The 23,979-nt window shown below is 33.1% G+C and overlaps 4 protein-coding genes across 12 annotated transcripts; 1 reads left to right on the forward strand and 3 right to left on the reverse strand.

Annotated features, from left to right (window-relative positions):
- On the reverse strand, positions 451-4,934 carry LOC109346358 (probable protein phosphatase 2C 15). 8 transcript variants are annotated; one of them, XM_019585879.1, is made up of 9 exons: positions 4,841-4,934; positions 3,590-4,032; positions 3,187-3,358; positions 2,888-3,041; positions 2,747-2,810; positions 2,526-2,633; positions 2,293-2,418; positions 1,928-2,160; positions 451-1,080 (listed from the first exon to the last, which is right to left on the reverse strand). In XM_019585879.1, the coding sequence occupies exons 2-9, from the start codon at positions 3,809-3,811 to the stop codon at positions 861-863; spliced, it is 1,299 nt and encodes a 432-aa protein (XP_019441424.1). In that variant the 5' UTR covers positions 3,812-4,032; positions 4,841-4,934; the 3' UTR covers positions 451-860. The 8 variants fall into 8 exon arrangements, with proteins under 8 accessions (XP_019441424.1, XP_019441421.1, XP_019441425.1 ...); XM_019585876.1 differs by having other exon boundaries at positions 4,763-4,934; XM_019585880.1 differs by lacking the exon at positions 4,841-4,934 and adding an exon at positions 4,773-4,790.
- On the reverse strand, positions 9,056-9,487 carry LOC109344740. Its single transcript, XM_019583496.1, has one exon. The coding sequence runs from the start codon at positions 9,485-9,487 to the stop codon at positions 9,056-9,058; it is 432 nt and encodes a 143-aa protein (XP_019439041.1).
- Positions 14,471-15,067, forward strand: LOC109344741 (RNA-directed DNA polymerase homolog). Its single transcript, XM_019583497.1, has one exon. It carries the CDS (start codon positions 14,471-14,473, stop codon positions 15,065-15,067), a length of 597 nt encoding a protein of 198 aa, XP_019439042.1.
- LOC109346356 (LEAF RUST 10 DISEASE-RESISTANCE LOCUS RECEPTOR-LIKE PROTEIN KINASE-like 1.1) lies at positions 17,730-20,609 on the reverse strand. 2 transcript variants are annotated; one of them, XM_019585870.1, is made up of 4 exons: positions 19,763-20,609; positions 19,363-19,407; positions 18,954-19,208; positions 17,730-18,873 (listed from the first exon to the last, which is right to left on the reverse strand). In XM_019585870.1, the coding sequence occupies exons 1-4, from the start codon at positions 20,496-20,498 to the stop codon at positions 17,894-17,896; spliced, it is 2,016 nt and encodes a 671-aa protein (XP_019441415.1). In that variant the 5' UTR covers positions 20,499-20,609; the 3' UTR covers positions 17,730-17,893. The 2 variants fall into 2 exon arrangements, with proteins under 2 accessions (XP_019441415.1, XP_019441414.1); XM_019585869.1 differs by having other exon boundaries at positions 18,954-19,214.

Below are 23,979 nucleotides of genomic sequence, written 5' to 3' on the forward strand. Positions count from 1 at the left end.
AGTGATATTAACTGTATTATATGTTGATCTTGGGTTTGCCCACGTATAATATCAATTATGCTTTTTTAAGCCTGTGTCATATGTTGCAATACAAAGTTCAAAAATGGCAATTCTTCCTTTCCATTTTTAATGGTCACCTTGTCATTAAAAAAAAATCAGATTTTTGTCCCTTTAGGAAATTAATGTGTATCAACTACTTTACTCTCCTTTTACCCCTTACTGTATTAAATAAAATGTAATAATAATTAGCATGAGTTGCTAAGGATAGTTTAGTCAAAATACAGCGTGCTTGTTATATTCACCAATGTAAAAAATAACTCAATCACACGTGTGCTTGTTATATTAAGTATTAACCTTCAAAGACAAAGACAGATGAAGGTTGAAAAATATTTAACAAGCAAGTCCTAAGTTTAGACTTCCTTCATATGAATTAAATTTTCAATCCATAAGTAAAGATTTATAGTTGTTCCCTAAGGGCTGAAATGGTTATGGCAGTTTATATACTCGAATATGGGTGAAGTTAGCGTGCTTTATAATGCTGCAAACTTGATCATGGTTATACTAACTTTTGTGGCACAGTAAGCAAAATGAATACTATACAAAAGAATCTACCTGACACTGATCTTAACCATTCAGCTCTAACTCTCAACCAGAGATGAACAATCAGCCGCCGCCGAAAAACTCAGTCCAGGTTTAATACCAGCATTTCCTACTCAAATGCAATAACCATTTTAGACGAATTTTTGGGTAACTCATCATTTGTTGCTACTTGATTGTGAGATTCAATCAATTACTTAACCTATAAAAATAGTGATTACAAGGGGGGGTATCATAATGAATGGAAGACACCAATTTTGAACCTATGATACTTTAACTCCACTCGGACGTTTTCCTTCCATCGCATCCTTCTTATCACGACAATCTAAACATAGAAAAGGACCTTGCCAGGGCATTGAGCTGGTGGAGAAAATAGAACCGGCATGGACAGAGATACCCTCACTTGGAGCAAGATCGACTTGGCATACCGCACAGACGAAAAGGCCAGATGTTGATTTCCCTGAGTTGTCATAATTTCCTAATCTGCAATAGATAGTAAATATTTATGAACTAGAACAGTTACAAAAGCAGATAGAAAATTAGCTTTGAGTAAAGCCAATCAACAAGAAAAGTAGGCAAATAAAATCAAACTATAGCATGTAATGCTTCCAGACAAGAACAAAATCACAATTGCAGAACACATACTGAAGTTGGCTTGCTAAGGCATATAAAGCATAGCATCCTAAGTAGGAATCAGTTCACAAGAACCGAACATTAATTTTATAGGGAAAAGGATGTAATATGTGTGTTTCTAAACTCACATGCCTAGATATCTTTCTAAAAGGATATGGAAAATGAGACACTTTCTGCTGCCACACAAACTGATAAGTTTATGATAATACTATAAAGACTTGGTGATCTGTATTCCAACTTTCCAAGGTTTCTTGCACAGTTGGGTGAAAATTCTGTCTTCACTTCTATAACTTACTAATCAGTTTGACTTCATTAACCTGAAGTATTTCGATATCATCATATTAATTCCCATTTTATAAAAGAATTTGATTAGGAGCAATTATAAATAACTTGTTTCCCTTTACCATTATTCTTAAATGACTATGCAAATCCTAAATGTTTTAACTATTTAACCAGTCATCAATTCCCCCAAACCAAAACTACCTTATAGTATAAATTACAGATAATGTGAATGATCTCTTACAAAAGCATAAACATTAAAGACCATCCTCCTCTGTTACTTTGGTTTTACTTGTACCAAACCATATATCAACCTCTCCTGAGGAGACAAGAAGTAACACAACATGCAGGGCACAGTATGGGATTTTTCATTACAGATGAATTAAAAAAAACCGGCTATAAAAGAGACTGAGATGACCTTTCAGCAAGCATTGCTGATCCTTCTTCAAACAGTTCCTCCACTATATTTACAGCAGAAAGATTCTTTGACACCTTATTGGTGGAACCACCGAACCTCATCTTGGACAAAAGGACTCTCAGCTTGTTCTGCTTTTTAGGGGCAGGTGCTGATGGCAACTCGTTATCTGGAGGGATTATGTCAACTACTATGCAAGTTGTATCGTCCTTTAATCCTCTTGTCCGTAATGCTTCCTGGATAACAGTAGGAACATTTAAAAACTAAAACATATATGAGGAGAAAAGCCAAGTGTGATACATGATGCTAACGCTAAATCACAAGCCAGAAGAAGACATGTTTAGAAGATAGCACTGTAGTGAAATTACCTTTACAACTTGCATAGCAGCAAGTTCAGCAGGCAAACCGTGACAAGATTTTGCAGCCGTTTCCGAGGATAAAGCATCCCAGATCCCATCAGAAGCAATTATAAGCCTCCCACCAGCATTTGATAGCTACAATACATGGCAAATGTAAGATGTTATCATGATGCTTAGAAGTATGTATAGCCATTATAATCAAAGATTTGAAGTAGTAGAGATTATCTAGAAACAAATTATACCTTCACTTGTTTGACATACGGTATTGGAACTATGAACTCCCCAACATCCATGTCTCCTATTGATCTAGAAAGGCATAGACCCCCTGGCCAGCAACGAAGAGGGCCAATCTGCAATGTTTCAGAAATACACGTAAAATAAGTGAACAACAGAATATCCTTAAATTGAACCCTTTCTTCCATTTTAGATTTATGTAAGTGTAATTACAACATAATATGCTCACCTCCACACCACCAACAATGCTAAGCCTCCCAACTGCACCTCCACTTGAAGTAACACGTTCCCTCCTGTTCATAAAGCGCAACTCAATAAAATAAACATACAGAAAAACATAATGAACAAGGCCTTAAAGATTAAAACATACTCTTCAATATTCTCTTCAAACCTGTGATCAACAGTTAAAGTGGTAACAGCACCACCCTGAGTATCTAGAATACAACGAGAGTCTCCGACGGATGCAACTGTCACAGTCCACCTGTCGACTATCACAAATGTTGCTGTGGTTCCAGAAGTTTCTCCTGTCGAAAACCAGATAAGGCACAGAAAAATCAGTTAAGAATACAGATACAATTTCTGAGCTCCTGTTCTGCATTTCGATCTTGCCAATAAGAATAAATTTTCTGTCACTCAAAGAAAAAAATAAATAAAAGCCACAGTCCACACCTCTGCTCTGAAATTCCTTATCAGTCTTAACAAACCCAGCAACCAATGCTCTAGGTAAAGCTTGCAACCACTCATCACGTCCAAGCCCTCGAGGAAGAGCACCCAACACATGATTTAACAAATGCTCCCTTGTAAAAATGGCAGCAGCATTTCCATTGTGCCCATCAAAGATCTGTAAACCATAACAAAATTAGTGACCAACTCATAAGATGGTGTGCTTCTATCCAAAAGACATTCAGCTCACAATTCAGAAATGCAATCTGACAAAGCTGTTGCTCCGCCAAAAAGTTGAAAAATAAATCAATTGTTCAATTAAAACATCACCTAACTGCAAATTACTGTGGTGGCATGCATAGCCTCTAGAGGAATCAACATAATCTTAATTAGAGATGGCAAAAATTACCGCGAATATGGAAAAGGATGATGAAGAGTTCCCAGGCACTCGCTGACAATCTGTCTTAACTAGAAAGTAATCCTCCCCTTTCTTAGACTGAGCAGCATGTCCGTACCTCAAAGTTGGCTTCCCCATCCCCATCCTCTCACTCTTCATCTCCCTCTTAAGCAATACAGCAAGAGGCACAAGATCGTGATGATGGCGCTGCCGCCTACCTTCACCAGAGGCCATATCGACCCCCACCACCAACAGTAAATTCCTCACTGACCCAATTCCTTAAGTTCAAAAAACTCTCTTTCTGACAAGTATGCAAGACATTAAGAACTTATAAACCCAAACTTCAATGCTCAAACACTGGAACAAGCACCCAGGTCAATGCAGAAGCACTTCTGCCACACAATAGAAACTTGCTAGCATAAAAACACAGACTTTTCAAGCTTTCCCAACTCAATCTGCATTCGTCACAAGCACAATTGTTAATCTAGGATCTAACAATTACCCAATGGTCTCCACTCTCCAGCAACAACCAAATAACACATAAACTTCAAAGTATGCACTATATTAGTACAGAATGCAATTTGTATGACTCAGCCTTGGCCTCTAATAAACTTTATGAACCTTGAGCATCAACACTTCTTACTTATTTTTTTAAAAGGAAAGACAAAGAAGAATCTTGAAGCTGAGTTCAGAGGTTCACATCCGCCAAAACAGATAACACAAATTCCAAGAAGAAAAGGAACAAACAAAGTAAATTAATTCCCAAAACAGATCTGACTTATATACCAAGTAACCAAGCAAACATATATACATAGAAGAAGATATTAGTCAGAATTAAAAAATGCGTATTGATGACAAGGTATGAACTGCAAAACCCATTAATCTAATCCCATAAATAACCATCCACTGAAAAAGAGAAGCACTTAATTTCTAGAGAGAGAGAAAAGGAATTGATACATAAACATCAAAAAATGGTTTAGGACCGACCCAACAAAAGTCAGCTTCAGAACAATTATCCTCCACCAAACACTGAAAGAAAGACATAAACTTTTCTATGTAGATTCCATTCGTGAACCAAAAACAAAAAAACAAATAGTGCTGGCGTGGTAGCTTGAAAACAATTCGTACAATGAAGAAAAAAAAGTGGCTTTGCAGAGTTATAAAGCATTGTTTCCAAACACCCACATTGTCTTACAGTTAAAAGTCTATATCTTTCACTCTTCTGTGTTTTCCTTCCCCTGGAGGGAAAAAATGAAAGGCAACCTTGTTTTTTTACTTCGAGTAAATTACAGTGTGCATGAAAGAATCACGAGCATGAAACTGAGAAGATGGATATAGTAGGAGTTAACATCCCAAATCTCTCGTTTCTGTTCAATCTCTTCAGGAAATTTAACAGATTTTAAATAAAAAAAAGTATCCACTCCTCAAAAGAATCTCATCCCTATTAACTGATCCAACTATATCAATGTTTTATGATTGAATTTTAATTCTTCCAATCATGCATTTTAATGGATTAGATAGCTACTATTTGATTTTTTAAAAATTGACATTATTTTAATGAATTAGATAGTTATCGATGTAATCTATTTGATTTTTTTTTAAAAAAAATTGACATTATTGGATTGATAGATATCTATTTTATTAAAATACATTATTGAGAAGTTATGAAAAGATAAATTTTATAAACATGTTTAGAATAGATGAAAAATAATCTCTTAGACAAAACTAATTTTGATATGGATGATTTTAGTTTTTTTAGTAGAACATTTGGCAATCAATTACTAGTATTATGGGATAAAATAAATTATCTCAAATTCTACTATATGTGAATAATGATAAAGTAAAAATAATAATAATAATAAAGACTTTAAAATTTTAATTCACATTAGCAATGACAAAATTTAGAAGAACAGTTCTTCATTAGTATGTAACACCTATTTCACCAGTTTTCCACAAGTTAAGAAGCTGAGGCCTACTTGAAAACGAGCTAATCATATTATACAATTGTCATACTTATTCAAACTCCGATTTTTTTAATAAATAATCATATATTTGATATTAAATTATTTTATAAAAAAATTTACCCACAAAAAAATGACACATACCCCCTTATATGTTAGTAAACAAAGTATCAATCTGTAATATAACTTACTTTTTTAAATTTAAATTTTTTTATTAGGATGATATATCAATTTTTTTAATAAGATAATCACCAAATTTATTATTTTTTATATTCTCAAATTGTTGTGAAGAATGTATAAAATTTGTATTTCTGTCCCACATTTTAAAAGCTCTTTTATTCAAAATTTTATAATGTGATATATATTTTTTATATGATATTTATTATTTTTATCTTATTATTTCGTATAAAAGAATTTGCCACAATAAAATACAGACATTATTACAAAGACTTAAATACCTTGAAAGTACCACCTAGTTCATTTAACAGACAATGACTCTGACTTAATTAAATAATTATGCTTGGCATGAGACTAGCCAAATCAGCTGATTTAATTTATAGTAGATTCTTGAAACAGTCAGCCATATGGAGAGTAGTGTTATGTAAAAAAACAAATAAAAATATAAAATGAAATAACATTTTAATTCTTATCAATTATATTGAAATCATAGTTTTACCCTTAATATTTAAAGAATAAATAAATTTCTCTCTCCATTGTGAGAAAGGAGTCTCATACTTATGGAACAGAATGAGTGTTAGTCAGAAATTTATGGGATTTGTGTTTATTTGCATCGGGTCAAGTCGAGTTATATATCTTATCCCATGCTTTGATCATGCAGCTTCTTGAAGCCTAGTAAGAGATTAAAGATACCACTATAATATAAATAGATATTTTATGATTTTGATGAACATGATTAATTCAGGTCAAATATAAAAGACCAAGAAGCACGTGGCTGTATGTGTATAATATCATTGCTCCTCCATTTGTATTATGTAGATAGCTTTATAGAGGCTATTCGACGAAACTAATAATCTAGTTAAACAAAAAAGTATCCTATGCTCCGCAACAAAGCAATCAAAGTTTAAGCAATTTTCAAAAATTAATAATAACTACTACATCAGGGTAGATCTAAACTATTGGGGAAGATAAATGAAAATTAATAGTAATACTTGTTGATACAAAATAAGAATTTAAGTTTAATGTACTATTTGCTAAAAATAAATATTGCATGGTCGTCCAATCATGTATTATCATTTAATTATCTTTTTTTATTTTCACAATAATTATTGCTCCATGATTCACTCATTTGATATGATCAATTGGCGAGGTTGTTAAACTTCACCGTAACGTTGCTGAAATTTTTTGGGGTACATACACTAACGTTGAATTTAAGATCAAACGGGAAAAAGATAAACCAGATATTTAACCACCTTGGTTGTTATAAACAAGCAAAGAACGAGGTGATTTTGCATTACTTGTGTTTCTATTGCTAAATAAGGGAGGATTTGAAGGATACATTGTTTTAGATATTTTCACTTCGAGGGATTTTAAATACTTAGATCAGTGAACAGAACTAGATGAATATGATAATTAGCAATCCATCCATTTGGTTTAAAGATCTTCTTAATGAGAGTCTTTTATTAATGAAAACAATAAAGAAAATTTTGAATTGAAAAATTAAATCTATTAGTGATCAGAGTATTAAATTCATAATTTCACATTTTTTACTCTTAATCTGTATTACACTCTTACACATCATGTTTCATATGATATATCGCATCAATAATAATGAATTAATAATAATAATAATAAAGATTTAATTTTTTTAATTGATATGACATGTTTTTATTGACATGAACATCACGTGAGACAAAATAGAAGAAATTAGGCGAGAAGTACTTAGGATATGATTAAGCTGATATATAAGAGCTGCTTGGAATATGATTTTATATGCAGTATGTATTTATGTTGGGGCATATATTTATGTGGCTGCAATGCAACAAGTAGTTAGAGATGACAATGAAATAAGCATTTAATATGTATTTCCGGGCTGTTGAATAATAAATCTAAGAATTTGGATTTACTATAGTAGTTGGGAGGAAAAGCAGTGCCCTTTGGGAGCTCAATGCAACTTTTGAAAGTGACTTGATATTATAAGCTTATCCTGAAACAGCAACTAGACATTAAAGCCAAGTTGGCAAACTCAGCACTTGTTTGAGTTGTAGCATCATCCAACAGTGTTGTGGATTTTAAGCAATTAAATTTACCATGCCCTTATTTCTTTCTCTCAAATGTGTGGCCCATTGTTCAGCCACATTGCACTTGAATGATGGAAAACATTTGTATATACATGGAGCTGACAATTAGATCGAGTTTGGCGCTGACAATTTAATAGCTGTATAGTGAACCTAACCAATAAAAGGGTACATGCTAAAATGCAAGCCCCCAAACCAAACTAAATATAGACTGTTGGATTAAAAAGTTTGATACTGATAATGTTTGGGCAAATTAGGAAGTCGTGTTACAAGTGTACGACTTCTGAACTTCAATTTTGTGTTGACATTTTTCTACCCAGAAGTCGTGGAGTAGAATTACGACTTCATAAGGTAGATTTTTTTATGCCTAGAAATCTTAGAATAGGAACACAACTTCATAAAGGTTGATTTTATTATGTCTAGAAGTCTTAAAATGAAGAATTAACTTAAGTAATTTTGATGCCCAGAAGTTATTGGGTTTCACAATTTCTACAATATTTTCAGAAATCCATACTGATCAAACTAACTTCTATCCATATTATATTTTCATAAAGAAGTCTCAACCTCCATTAGAACTACCATAGCTAATTGAGAATAGTGTTCTAAATCCCCACCTCAGTTTGTACCCTAGAGTATTAGGTAATACCTTTAATTTTCTCACTGTTAAACATGACTAAAGCCATTATTTGTGGGGTATCTCTAGAAGCATGCTCATTTTCCAATATATTATTGCCTTTCCTTGACATTGCTTTTAACAAAATATTTTCTCTCACAAACGTCACACATGACACTCTTCTTTACCCAATTCCGATATTACTTTGAGTCACAATTTTCTTCCTAAAAAGAACAGAAACAATAAAGAAGTGACAATTACATTTGATTTCTCATAGATTCACAAAATAGCATAACTAAAGTAATACGGATAGAGGAAATCTCACTACAGCTCAAACGCAATTATATATCATATATAGTCATACTTAAGGATACTTAAATTCAGCCGCAAAATTTTCATAAAATAAACTAAATCTTGGAACAAAATATGAAGAAAATAACAAGAATGATTCTGTGGTTATGCTGAGATTGCAATGGGTATCGAGGAAGAGTAAATAATACAAAAAATAAAGAATAACATGTTAAAACACTTTTATTTTTTTATATATAATGTAATAAAACTTTTATAATTAAAATATATAAATAAAATGAAGCATATGTGATACTTCATTGTAGAATGATTATTACTTTAAGATTAGATAAGAATCAGATTATTCGTGAATAGTGAGAAGCAGAGGGCGCCAAGCTTTCCTTTTCAGTAACGACCTGCAACGGAAGCCCATCCAACCCGGGTTTCGTGGCCCATACCCGTCCGTACTACCCGGCCCAATAAGGCCCATGTTCCCAATGGCAACAGAACCCAACATTGTAGCAGCAGCAGCTTGCACCTTTTCCTCTCCTTCTTTGGGCGGCGAAGACACAAAGAGTTCCTTCAATGAATTTCTTCTCTTCTTTTCTGATGAGTGTTCTTGAAGAAGCGGCGAGTCTCGCCTGCGATGTGATCGGTTCAAGCAAAGCAGCGTCTGGAGGGTGGTTTTCGGCCGCCGGAGATTAACCAGTGGGCTTGTCCTCGGGCTTTGTGTCGGGCTCTGGGCTATACCGCATAGTGTTGCGAATAACTTAAATTTTTGCAGTGTGGCCATCTTCAGATTCTTCTTCTTCTCTATCTGTGTGAGTTGAGTCTATTTAAAAAAAAAAAAGAGTGTGGTGTTGTAGGATGAGTTAAAGTGGGTTTGAAATTTGAATATTGGAGTGAGCGGTGATAATTGTGAGGGGACAAAGAGGGTTCATTGCTTCTAGCAGCGGTGGGAAGCGTGATATCTGATTTGGGAATTGTTGCATATTTTCTTCCTAACATATTCATTACCTTCCTTTCCTTTTGGTCTTGCTTTCTAATTCAAAGGAAAGAAAAAAAAAAGGTCTTCACTGATGACCATGCAAACAGAATTATTGGACTTGCTACATTTTCCAACGTTCTACTTCCTTTTCTTTTATTAAGTTTCTCAATAACGATTTTTCTAATTAAATACATTAACTTTTAATACCCCATAGGATTTCTTGTATAAGTGCCATTTCTTCACGGAATTTTTGTTCTAATATAATAATAGTCAGTTGTTGTTGTTGCCACGTAATAATATATTATATAAGACATAAAATAAGGTTCCTTCTTTTTATTATAGATCTAATATAATAATAGTCAGTTGTTGTTGTATTATCATTATAGATCTAGTTCTTTTTGTCATAAAAAATGATATACATGTGTCATATATTGTTTATTAATAATTTTTTTTGCCATTCTTGGAGAAAGAGAAATTTTGGAAATTCTCTCCCCTTATTTTCAGTGGTAAAAATATAATTTTTATTATAATAAAAGAAAATAGATATGTGATTGAGAGTTACATTTGTTTGATCCCAACTTAATGTGATAAACTGTCCGATTTCCAAAGCCTAATGTCGAAGTTGGCTAGTGTGGTTGAAATTATTTGTAGCTTCCTGAAGCTCCTTGTAAGAGAAGAAAGGGATTCCAAAGTTCGCATGATAGGGATTATTCCTATAGGAATAGTTTTACTTGTATTTTTTGCCTTTCATACGTGTATTTTCCTTTTGTAGAAATTCTGGTAATGACAATTAAGACAGTTGTCTATAAATAGCAACTTCTAACTATTTTGATATTCATTCATTGTTTTCAGAATTTGCATACTTCTTGTAATCTTTCCACAAAATCTAATAACACTGATTCTCGAGATCCTTTCATTCCATATGATTCCCTGTTCTTGCTCTATTCCTTCTTCAAATCTCTGCAATTCCTAGAATTATATTTCATTCTTATCAATTGGTATCAGATTGGTTCTTCCTTGGACACTAACAAGCTTCCATGGCCGATTCGACAAGAAGTCAAGCTTCAGTGAGGGAAATTGAAGAAAGATTAGAAAGTCGAATGTCGACGAAGATAGAATTAAGATGATGGAACTTGCTGCTTCAATTCAGAAATCCCTTAGTGATTCCTTGAAACTCACGATGGAAGATTTACTCAAGAATACCAGATATGATGTTGGTGAGTCAACTCGTTCTAGGGCTGGAAATTCTGGTGAGAAAGCTCCTAATTCGTATTATTCTTGTGGTACTCGTTTATCAAGAATTGATTTTCCACGATTCAATGGGGATAATATGAGGCAATGGATTTATCAATGTTACTTCCTAATTGATGGTACACCTGAGAAAGTGAAGGTGAAATTAGCTATGGTTCATTATGAATGTAGAGCTTTGCAATGGCATCATGCTTTTGTTAAGTCATTATGGTCAAGTTCATGGCCAGATTGGGTTGAATATGTAAAAATGTTGGTGGAGCGATTAGGGGAGGTCTGTGATGACCTCATGGTAGATTTTATGAACTTGAGGCAAAAAGCTCTTGTGACTGATTATCATGAACAATTTGATGCAATAATCACCAAGCTAGAATTATTTGAGGAATACATACTTAGCTGTTTCTTAGGGGGCTTAAAACAAGATGTCCAAATGATGGTTAGAATGTTCCAACCACAGTCAGTTAGGAAGGTTTTTTCTTTAGAAAAATTGTATGAGTCTTCTCAGAACTCGAATTCATTTATGTCTCTTCATGCCAAGAACAGTAAGCCTCATATTCTAGCCAAACTTGTTCTCCCTAATAAGCCTTTTCTTGCAACTGAACCACCAAAGGAGTTGCTTAACCAGAAGTATAAACCTGTACAAAGTTTGACTCCATCTTATATGAATGAACGAAGAGCTAAGGGGCTATGTTATTTTTGTGATGCACCCTTCACGCTAGAGCACAACTTGTCACACAAGAAATTGCAGCTCCATGTTATGGAAGTTGAGGATGGTGGTGATGAGATTCTTGAGCCAGAGGAAGTTAAGCATGAGACACAAAATTATGGTGAACCACAAATATGTTAATACTCTCACTGGGATGGCAAGTTTCTGAACAATGAGGATTACAGAGCATTATAACAAGAAGTCACTACACATTCTGATTGATAGTAGAAGTACTCATAACTTCCTCGATATTCAAAAAGCTAAGACATTAGGCTACAAGATTGAGAAACTAGAGCCATTAACGATCATTGTAGCTTATGGCAATAAAATATAAATTTCTACAGTAGTAAGGGACTTCCCTTGGACCATTCAACATACAACTTTTGTTTTAGATATAATGTTAATTCCCTTAGGCTGCTGTGATTTGGTGTTGGGCATAGAATGGTTGGTGACATTGAGAGACATTACCTAGAACTTAGCCAAATTGACAATGGACTTCACTGTGCATAGGAGAAGGCATGTTCTTAGGGGCTCTTCTAATAATGGTGTTAAAACTATAAAAAAACAACAACTTGAAAAAGATTTAGCAAATGGAGTTCAATTGTCAATGATGCAATTGTGCTATGTAGATGGAGAATTGTTACATTCCCTTACTACTGGTGCTGAGTAGCCTCCTATTTCAACTCAATTAGGTCAAGTATTAGAGAGGTTTGCTAAGGTTTTTCAAGAACCTACACAATTACCCCTATGAGGAATGGATATAACCACCAACATCCACTATTGCAAGGTACCAATTGTAAACAACAATTTTTGTCCAGCCCATAAAAAGCCCAAATTTTTTCAAATAAAAAATAATAGAATTCCAAAAATAGTTTTCTAAAAATAATAATAAATATATTATGTTAAGGTTCCTAAATCTGAATATTAGGTTAACCAAAATTCAAATCTAAAATAAATGAACTCCAAAAAAAAAAGATTTTTCAAAAACAAATAAAATATACAATAAAAGATAACTTCTAGAAACTCATACATTTGCCTCTAAAAACAATTGATAAAATGATTTTATTTTATTTATTTTAAGTTTTTCGAGATTATAATATTAAATGAATAAAAATAATTAAAGCTATTTTTATGGATTTTTTATAATTATTTTTAGATTTATTAAGGTAATTAAATGAAAATGTCAAGTCTATTCTCTTAACAAACTTTCATTTGAAAATTTAAAGACAAGAAATAATATTAAAATATGTTGGTCATAACTGTTTTGTTGGGATTCCTAAAATTAAGTAATCAGATGATAAATCGGTTAATCTAACTTTAGGAATTTAGTGATTAAAATTTTGCTATAAATAGAGCTTAGGCTAAACAAAAAAGCTACAATGTAAATATACTGTGAACACTGCAAACACTGCAAAATTACTTTGAAAAGCACATAGAGTATACATGTGAGATAGAAAAAAGCCAAGGAGGAGCGATCGAGTACATGCGTGTTCAAGGTCCGTCATACGTCCCTCCGCTAGGACAAATTACCACCGTTGGATTTGTGTGATAGTCATAGTTTTGGCGTTGACTCTAGATCATACAATCACAAGGCGAAACCTCATCATGGTTTCACCATAACCCGTTGCACATGATCCCCATCCCGTGGGAGCATGAGATCCAGTGTGTGCAAGACCACACTCCGCCCCATGCACCCTTCTGGTCCACCATCCAGCATGCACCACGTGTCCAGGTGCAGTAAGGCTTCATACTCTCTCCCACACATAATCAAACATGTTTATTTCTTTTATTTCTTTTTTGTAGTATGTTTATATATGTATTTGTAAACCATAATATGGATTAACAAATAAAAAATGTAAATTTTTATATGACATCTAACATGGATTAGTCTATAAATAAATAAAAAAAATTCTTGAATAAATAAATAATATACTTTTTTTTTGGATAATATCAATAACTAGAAACCAACAAAATTTCTTTCATGTAGAAATGAACTAAGAATCTTTTTTTAAGAACTTTATTTTTTTCCATTCTAATGTCATAATTACATTACTAAAAAACATAAATGGCAAAAATTATTATGAATAAAAAACTGAACATTTTTTATAAATAAAACATGACAACAAGTACTTTTCAAAAATAAATTAATTTTGAGATTTAATCAAAGATGAAGAGAAGGTCGCCCAAGAGGTCTCTTTCTTCTCAGATCATCTTCGAAAGATCGCGCTACACTGCTTCTTTTCAACTGATTAAATCTCAAAATCGATTAAATTCTATTTACAAAATTAAATAAATGACAAAAATTAATCAAAAAAAACTTTTTTCACCAATAAATAAACATGAAAAATAAATATTTTTGATAAAAAAATATATTTTCTTTAATTAAAATACACTCAACCAATAAACCATTTTCTACTTAAAGAACTACCTTAATTCTCTTAATAGGGATATGTAGGATCGTGGTCAATCTTGTCAGGAACAATAATAAAAATAATTATTTTTTAATAATTAGTTAATTTATCAGACAATTTAATAAATAAAAAATAATAATAATAATAATAAAGTCATATATTTTAATGAATGTTACCGCTTAAGGCAGGCGGTTAGGGTGCTAATATCTTCCCTACCTCGTAACCGAGTTCCGAACCTGGATATCAAAAATCCAAAAGTCGAATGTAATTGAGCTTAAAAGATTTGTCTACATTTTTAACTATATGACGACTCTAAATAAGTCGTGCAGCCGAAAATGGGGGAGCGACACCAACCCAGTAAACAAGAGGCCTTATAGATATGCTAAACACCAGAATGACATTATTGATGAACTGGTGTAAGATATGTTACATTCTGGGATTATTCATAATAGTAGCAGTCCATATGCTAGCCCTGTGGTCTTGATGGGTAAAAAGGATGGCTCTTGGAGACTATGTGTGGACTATAGGGAGTTGAATAAGGGCATGATCAAATATAGGTTTCCAATTCCATTGGTGGATGATCTTATGGATGAACTACATGGCTCAACAATTTTTTCCAAGCTGGATCTAAGAGCTGGGTACCATCAAGTCAGGATGGATCCTTCTGACATTCACAAAACTGCATTTAGGACTCATGGAGATCACTTTGAGTACCTAGTTATACCATTTGGTTTGACAAATGCCCCTGCAACTTTCCAAGGTCTCATGAATGCTATTTTTAGGAGATATTTGAGGAAGTTCTTATTAGTTTTCTTTGATGATATACTCATCTATAGCAAGACTTTGAGTGAACACTTAGAGCATCTCACAAAAGTCTTGTTATTGATGAAAGAAAATTGTTTGTTTGCTAAGAAATCCAAATACTATTTTGGAGTGGAAAGGGTAGAGTATCTAGGCCACTTTATATCACAGCAGGGTATTGCTACTGATCCTGCAAAAATTATTGTTGTTAAGGACTGACCTTTGTCTCAATCTTTGAAACAATTGAGGGGTTTTCTAGGGTTAGTAGGATATTATAGAAGGTTTGTCAAAGGTTATGGTGGAGTGGCTAAACATCTGACTGAAATGTTGAAGAAGGATAACTTTTGTTGGACATCTGAGGCTAAGAACTCTTTTTTGCAACTTAAACAATTGTTGGTAACAGCTCATGTCCTTGCTTTGTCTGATTTCTCTAAAGTCTTCTTGGTTGAGGTAGATGCTTCAGGGGTGGGATTAGGAGCAGTATTGATGCAAGATCACCATCCTATGCCTATATCAGTATATCCTTGAGTATTCAGCAACAATCCTTATCCACTTATGAGAAAAAACTAATGGCAATTATTTTTGTTGTAAAAAAGTGGAGGCACTATTTACTAAACAAACATTTTATCATTAAGACTAATCATAGGAGCTTGAAGTATATGTTGGATCAGAGATTGACAACTTCATTCAACCAAAATGGCTTGTCAAGCTTATGGAATTTGATTTTACCATAGAGTACAAGCAAGGCTAGGAGAACATTGCAGCTGATGCACTCACAAGGATAGATACTTTCCATGCATTGTTGGTGCATGAAGTAGACTTTGCTATGGTGGAAAGAATTAAGCAATCTTGGCACAATGATGATGGATTAGTCAAATTGAGGAGTCAACTGTTCAATGACCCTTCTTCTCATAAACATTATACTTGGTTGAATGATGAATTGAGGAGGAAGGGTAAACTGGTTATTGGTAAAGTTGATCAACAAAGAGAGGATATCCTACAATGGTTGCATAACACTGCTGTTGGAGGAAATTCAGGCACAACTGCTACCATTCAGAGGGTCAAATCTGTGGTTTTTTGGAAAGGCTTGAACAGAGATGTGAAGAATTTCATACTTAGATGTCCATTCTTGACCATGTAAGTATGAAACTACTCCTACACCAGGTTTGCTTCAACCCCTGCACATTCTAGACCATGTGTGGCAGCATATAACAATGGACTTTATCGAGGGGTTACCTCCATATTCTGGAAAACAGGTTATCTTTATTGTAGTAGACAGGTTGAGTAAAGCTGCTCATTTTATGGCTTTATTTCATCCCTATACTGCTACTAATGTGGCTCAGTCCTTATTGGATAACGTCTTCAAGTTGTATGGTTATCCTGTCTCAATCAGTAGTGACAAGGATCCTATATTCATCAGTAAGTTTTGGCAAGATTTGTTTGCCTTACAAGAGGTCCAACTTCAGCTTTCTTCTTCTTACAATCCTCAAACTGATGGCCAGTCTGAAGTAGTGAATAAATGTTTGAAAACGTACTTAAGGTGTATGTGCTCTGATACTCCTCAACAGTGGTTCAAGTGACTACCTTTGGCTAAATGGTGGTACAATACCACTTTTCATACCTCTATCCAGACTACACCATATGAGATAGTGTATGCCCAACCTCCACCAGCCTATCTCCTTTACTTACCTGGTGAATCTATAATTGAATTAGTGGACATGAGCTTGAGCAAGGGGGATGAAATGTTAAAAGTGTTGAAATTCTATCTCTGAAGGGCACAAGACAGGATGAAACAAATTGTAGATAAACATAGAGTTGATAGGCAATTCTTGGTTGGTAATTTAGTCTATGTGAAATTGCATCCATATAGGCAGATTTCAGTGGAAAATAGACCCAATGCTAAGCTTGCTCCTAAATATTTTGGCCTTTGTCACATTGCTAGCAGAATATGCAGTGTGGCTTATTCTCTTACTCTTCCTCCATCTTCTAAGATACATCATGTATTTCATGTTTCACAACTAAAGAAACATGTTGGCTTAGCTATTACTTCTCCTCATCTTCCAAGACCAGAAGCAATTTTGGATCGAATGACTGTGAAGAGGAAGGGTCAGACCGTAACTAAGGTGTTCGTAAAATGGAAGCATCAACTATTGGAAGATGCCACGTGGGAATTCTTTTATGATTTGAAGAAGTTTCCAGATTTCAATCCATGAGGTCATTGATCATCTTAAGAGGGGGATATTGATAGGGATTATTCCTATTGGAATAGTTTTAGTTGTATTTTTTGCCTTTCATACGTGTACTTTCCTTTTGTAGAAATTCTGGTAATGACAGTTAAGACAGTTGGCTATAAATAGCCACTTCTAACTGTTTTGATATTCATTCATTGTTTTCAGAATTTAGACACATCTTGTAATATTTCCTCTCAATCTAATAACACTACTTCTGGGGATCCTTTCATTCTATAGGATTCCATGTTCTTGCTCTATTCCTTCTTCTAATTCTCTGTAATTCTAGAATTACTATTTCATTCTTATCATCGCACTTCCACTTTCATTAATATTTCTGTGATTCTGTGTTTTTGATTGGTATTGGAAGTTTGAAGGACCATGTTTTTCTCTATATTTTTCTGTCTAAAGAGACACCCAGCAATCATCAAAATGCCTAGTAGTGCGACACTTAAACCTGTGGTTGGGAAGTTCCAACTATTAATTTGGCAATCTTATATGACTGTGAACTTTTGATGCAGAAAATATTGAATAATATATCATGTTCAAATACCTATATCAAGTCCAAGACGCACCTTCAAATCTTCTTTGTCTTATTTTTTTACAGATTTTTCTAATATTCAATCAATTACATAAACCTTCAACTCTATGCATAACTACAATGTGTGAAGTGTGATATAGTATAATCATCCTTTTAATAACTACACAAGTGGATAAGAAGATAACCATGGTTTGACTCATTCTTTTTTCAACTAATGAGTGCTGAAAGCTTATCTGAAAAAAATGGATTATCAACTATTGAAAATAGGCTAAGTGATCAACCACTCACATTAGGCGTAGTACATTTACTTTCCCACTTATCAGTAACAGTGTTTGGTGAAGATGGCTGTTTCATATTCTTCAATAATCCAACTTCATCCCATTCAGCCGAGGTTGAACGTGTATGTACAATACTAAGTGAATCTCCAGCAACAGGAGCATCTGCTCCTTCTACAACCTCTTGCTCATCCTCTCCGGCTTCGATTTTTCTCAATTCATTCAATACTTCATCCATGGAAGGTCTTAATTCCTTGTCCCTTTGCAAACATTGAAAAGCTAACTCCGCCACCGAAACTATCTTCCTCTTTACCTCATTATCTGAACAAAAACCAAGACTAGGATCTACCAGCTCACTAATTGCACTTTGTTGAATCTTCTTTATAGCTAGATTGGACAAGTTAATCTCTTCCTTACTCCTGTTTATATCAACAGCAGGCTTAGATGATATTAGCTCAATGAGCACAACTCCAAAACTATATACATCACTCTTACTAGTAAGCTGATAGCATTGGTGATATTCCGGGTCTACATAACCCGGGGTCCCTTGTGGAGCTGTGGAGACATGAGTCACATCGGTAGGGAATAGTCTTGAAAGGCCGAAATCAGCAACTTTAACACAGAAATTTTTGGTGAGGAGAATGTTGTTTGTTTTTACATCACGGTGAATGATATCGGATGCATGGAGATAAGCCAATGCAGCAGCAGTCTCTATGGCAATTTTCATTCTTATAGACCATGGTAGTAAGCCAGGCTTTGCTAATCCACCATGCAGATGACAAGCAATGGTGCCATTCGAAATATATTCATACACAAGTAGTAGTTGGCGGCTGTGCTTTGAAGTGCAGCCATAGAGGGACACGAGATTTGTGTGGCGCAAACGTGTGAGGATCTGAACTTCATTCATGAACTGTTCTACTCGCCTATAGTTGTGCTCATATAAGCGCTTCACAGCAACTTCCCGTCCATCTTGGAGTTTCCCTGGATTTTAAAGATCTGAGCATAAGTTCTATAACGAGTTAGAAGGCTAATTTAGAGAGCCAAGTATTTTAGTATCCTACCATGGTATACAGTCCCAAAGCCTCCATCTCCAAGTTCTTTAGTATGGTCGAAATTGTTCGTTGCTTCTTTAAGATCCTTGTAGGAGAAGATTGGAACTTCAAAGTACACACCTCCACTTTCTAGGTGTAGATTTGAGGGGGAATCAAAATAAGAATTTCTTGAATGGAAGTCTTCGCCTGAAGTAGCATGTTTCCGTTTGTAGAGTATAAGTATCAATAGCAACCCAATTATCAAGATGCCCAGGACTCCAACACCTAAACCTGTGGAAAGGAGGCCACAAGAAAATATCAATTGTAGATTACTTTAAAACATATCAGAGGGCATGATCTTGGATTTTCTTGCTAAGGATCAATGAATTTATATTCACATGCTGAAAATGAATATCAAGTTATGTAAAAGATACATTACCTACAGCCAATTTAACTTTCGGCCTCAACCCGTTTTTTGCTGTAGCTGCAATTAAAAGAAACACATGAGAACAAATGATACAGAGTTCAAGTTATGAGGATAAAGTTGTGCAGAGAAAAATAAGGGGCTCTAATTCCAAGTGTTGCACAAAAAATATTAGACAATCAATCAGTGGAACTCAGATTTTGCCATCCCAAGGTAATAGTAAATCGCCCAAGCATAGTAAATTATTAACTCAGGTTTTGCACAAAAATAGACAATGTTTCACAAATCTAGACTAGAAGGAAACATGAAAGAACCTATCCTGTGTAAAGCATATAAAAGCAACTAATACTACTACAAGTGCAACTTCAAATCATTCATGTGTGCTTATGTTTCCGAAGTACTTATTGCAGTATACCATTGTTGCAACGGAATTTCTGTGAGTTGTCAAGATGACACTGCCCTCTTTTAAGATAGTAGCAATTTGCACATTCATGTGATAATTGTACTTTGGTGATGATATCAGATGTTATAAACGTAAAAGGGTCTTCAGCATCAGCAACATCTTTAATAGGAAGTGTGACCATTGTACATGCTCCCAAAGAACTCAGAGACCTATCATTTCGATTAAGCGAAGGCTTGTAGTAGAGATCGTAGTCAGAACAGTTTGTATAACTATGCACATCTTTTGGAGGCTTGACATGGAGGGAGCGATTGCACTTGAACATTGTTTGACTGTAACTTATACTAATAGAACCAAAAGGAAATTTTGTTGGAAGAGTATAATTATTGCTAAAGGCTTCACAACTTTTGGATTCCAGCAGATTATAGAAACTGTAGTCTCTAATTTGAATAGTAATATTAGCAGAAGTAGGAGGATTGTGAATAAGCCTTATAACCCAAAACAATTTCCCATTATTCTCCAGTTGAATATTTTTGGGCTTCGATGGATTAATATTATCACAGTTGCTTATGACAAATAAGCCACAGTGAGGGCTTTCTGTTACAGTGAAAGGGAAGGTGATATTGCCAAGATGTCCACAGTGAAATGAAGGTGGACACTCTACTTTGTTTCCATGTTCATTTTCAGAAGCTGAGAGAAGTAGCATAAGGTGAGAAAACAAAAGGAAGTGGAATACATAAACTGAAGCCATGTTTTTTTTGGGCAAAAAATGAGAATAGAGAAGGTTTGGTTCTTTAGAGTAACTGATGTTTGTCTTGTCTAGACACTTGGCAATATAACATCAATATTTGCCCCCTATTTTAAAAGATATCTGAGGGGTAGAAGTCACATGATATTTTTTTCTTTTATTTTTAATGTACTTCCATGTCATGTCAAGTACAGGAGAGATTCTCACCCTTGCTTATAGAAAGGATCCCAATTCAATAAGAAGAAGGATTCTCTCCATTAATGTTTGACCATATTATTCTTGACTCTAAATAATAATATCTTAAAAAAAACTGGTTGAAGAAAATTTATGTGCATGGTAATCAAGATTTTAAAATTACAACAGAACGGTCCAAGTCCAGAGACTTAGGACGTGCCGTGTGCCTAGAAGATTGAAATTAGTGGATAGAAAAAACTGAAATATAGAAAAATGAGTACAATTATGAAGATAAAAACAAGTTGGGAATAAGACAAGGAGGTTAAAGAATTGTCAAGTCGTCGTGTTAGCTATGGTGTTCACCCTTTAGTGTAACTAGTCAACGAGGACAAAAAGAAAACGCGTATTATATCTTCTTCTTCACCCCCCATGTCATAATCACCCTCTTTGAATTTTCTCTGCATCCTCCTATTTCTCGTCGATCAAACACAATTTATCTTTTAAGATATATTTATAAGCTTTGAGGGAGATTAATTTGTTTTTTCGGAACAAAAAACCAGATCTTTTCATACATATGATAAAGATTTAAATTATATTAATTTTTGTTAAGCATTATATACTATAATTATATTATCTACCATTTATTTACATGTTTATTTTCGTATTAATTTTATACACTTTTAATGTATACTTTTTTTCAACAAAGATATTAGAAATGACACACTATACGTTATAGGAAAGCAGATATATATGCAGTTTTCGGAAAGAGAAAATATCTAATTATAAAAAAATGAAGAAAAAAAGATTGGAATAACTACTGCTATTCTTTGTTTAATATTATTTAATAAAATGGATGGCTTACTATTCATTAAAAAAATATCACTAAATATCATGGTCATGTTATGCTTGAGTGTAAGTATTATTAGCGATTTTGGCAAAGCTCATGAGGCCCACTCGCACTTATTTGATGAATAGTGCATAAAAAATATGCTCAATCGTCTTAAAATGTTTGTCTAACATGCTCTATTCATCTGCGGATATTTCCAATGGGTAAAACGAGCAGTCTGTAATTGTTATTAGATAAAGTATTGAACATCGAATATGTAAAAGTATATATATTTTGTGAAATGTGAGAAAGTTTGTTATATTTGTTATATGTGTATTTATATATCAAAGGTAAGCTTACCATTTTCCTATTATGTAATACAATTGTATTTTATATATTATATATATGGATATGTACTATTCATTTTATATTTTACTAGCGTGTTGATCGATCCACGTTCTTATTTTTCTGATATAGAACGTATCATTTTCATGTTATACAATTTAAGAAAATATAATTTAAATATAAGAAATGCAATATATGAACTCAATAGAGAGTAAAAATATCAATAAGAGAATGTGTAGAAGATTAATGATATATATATTAATATAAAAAATGAAAGCAATGAATGTAAACATGACATAAAAAGATAAACATAGAATATAAAAATTATGTTATGGTGGTTATTACTTGTGTTGGTTTTACTAATAATATAGAAGTATAGATATAGAAATATATATAATCAAATTAATTAAGGTGAGAGGATAAAGATTATATATAATTATATGGTTTTTTTATAAATTAAAATGTGTTATTGTGTGCCGATGTACATTTTTAAAATTTTGATATCAAATATTTAAGTTTTATATATTTTATCTTGATAAATTAGAATATATGTTTAAATTGAATATACTTTATATTATAATTTTTATTAGGTGTACTTTATATTGTATTTTTTGTCTTTATTTTAATAGTCAAATTAAGGTGAGAGGGTTGTTAATATATTAATAATGGTTATATATAAGTTTTCCCTTTATATAGTATAGATAGATAGATATAGATATATAAATTATGTATTAACATATTTTGTATTATATATTACAATTATATTTTTATGTATTGATCTATTTGTATTATTGTATATTATAATAAATAGATTTGTATATTTATATGTAAAATATATATTCTTTGTTTTGTATGAACTGTATATATATTTGTTTTGTTTAGGATGGTCCACAAACCAGCTCTGCTCGTGTTTAGGACAGACATACATGATATTTATGTGCTATTTAGACATAGGCATGTCCATGCCCACCCTAATTTAGAAGGCAATGCGTGACTATGGATAGGACAACCCTAATTGTCAATACTAAATGTAACTGTCTTGAGATTGTCTAGATCATTTCACATGGAATTTCGGTTCGCATGCATTTACTTTAACACGTTGTCAACAATATTAGGGACTTGCACGGAGTTAGATGATCCAAATCCGATTCATTTTACAGATAATGAAATATGATGACAGGTTCTATGACCAGCATTTTGTCACAGACACAACTCCTAAAGAAGTAGACACCATTCTGAATCTAGACCTTGCTTTTATCTAGTCTATTATTTTTTCATTTTACAAAAAAAAATCATTGTATTGTCTTACATCTGAATGGGGATTATTTGTACATTGTAGTTTTATCGTTATAAAAAAACATTTATTATAACCCACTACTCTACTACTCTAGACTAGTGAGTATAGCTGAACTGATTACTACTTGTTAGCCCACAGATAAACTGGGCCAATTCGGCTGGATCCACAGTTAAGACAAACTTGGTGTATTGTATCGATCCAAATGAGTCGGGTAAATATAGTGGTACAAATTCAACAACAACAAAAATAGTAAAATACTAATACACCATAATTATGATTGATAATATTTTTGGTATTATCATTAAATTAGAAACTGTAAACGTTTTCAGCCTTGAAGCCCACAAGATAATCAGAATTATTCACTATTTTATACACCACCATTTTTGTAACATCATTCTGAGATTTTAGTTTTGATCATTGTTATAGGATTATTTTCAGAATTTTATGTATATTAACTGATTTTATTACCAAATTATCTTTGAGTAATTATAAAGAAAATTTTAATAATTAAATGAATAGAAGATAAAATAAATGAAACTTATTAATTAAATATGATTTTAGAGTCTAATTGTTAACAAATTAATAATACTAACAAATTAATCACATCTTCTTAATTCACGTGAATATAATAAAGAGGACTCTTTATTAACATTTAATCAAGAAACTAATTTTCAATAGCAATAATTATATGCTTTCTATTTATTTTTTGTTAACTATTAAATGTTCTAATTAATATCATTAAGTCTAAAATGATCAATAATAATATTGGGTATTTGGATCCGTAATAGAACAAGTTGAATAAAAGAACAAGTTATGTACATATCTTTATTATTTAAAGGAAT

This window comes from Lupinus angustifolius, chromosome LG04, assembly GCF_001865875.1.
Source record: "Lupinus angustifolius cultivar Tanjil chromosome LG04, LupAngTanjil_v1.0, whole genome shotgun sequence".
NCBI lineage: Eukaryota > Viridiplantae > Streptophyta > Magnoliopsida > Fabales > Fabaceae > Lupinus > Lupinus angustifolius.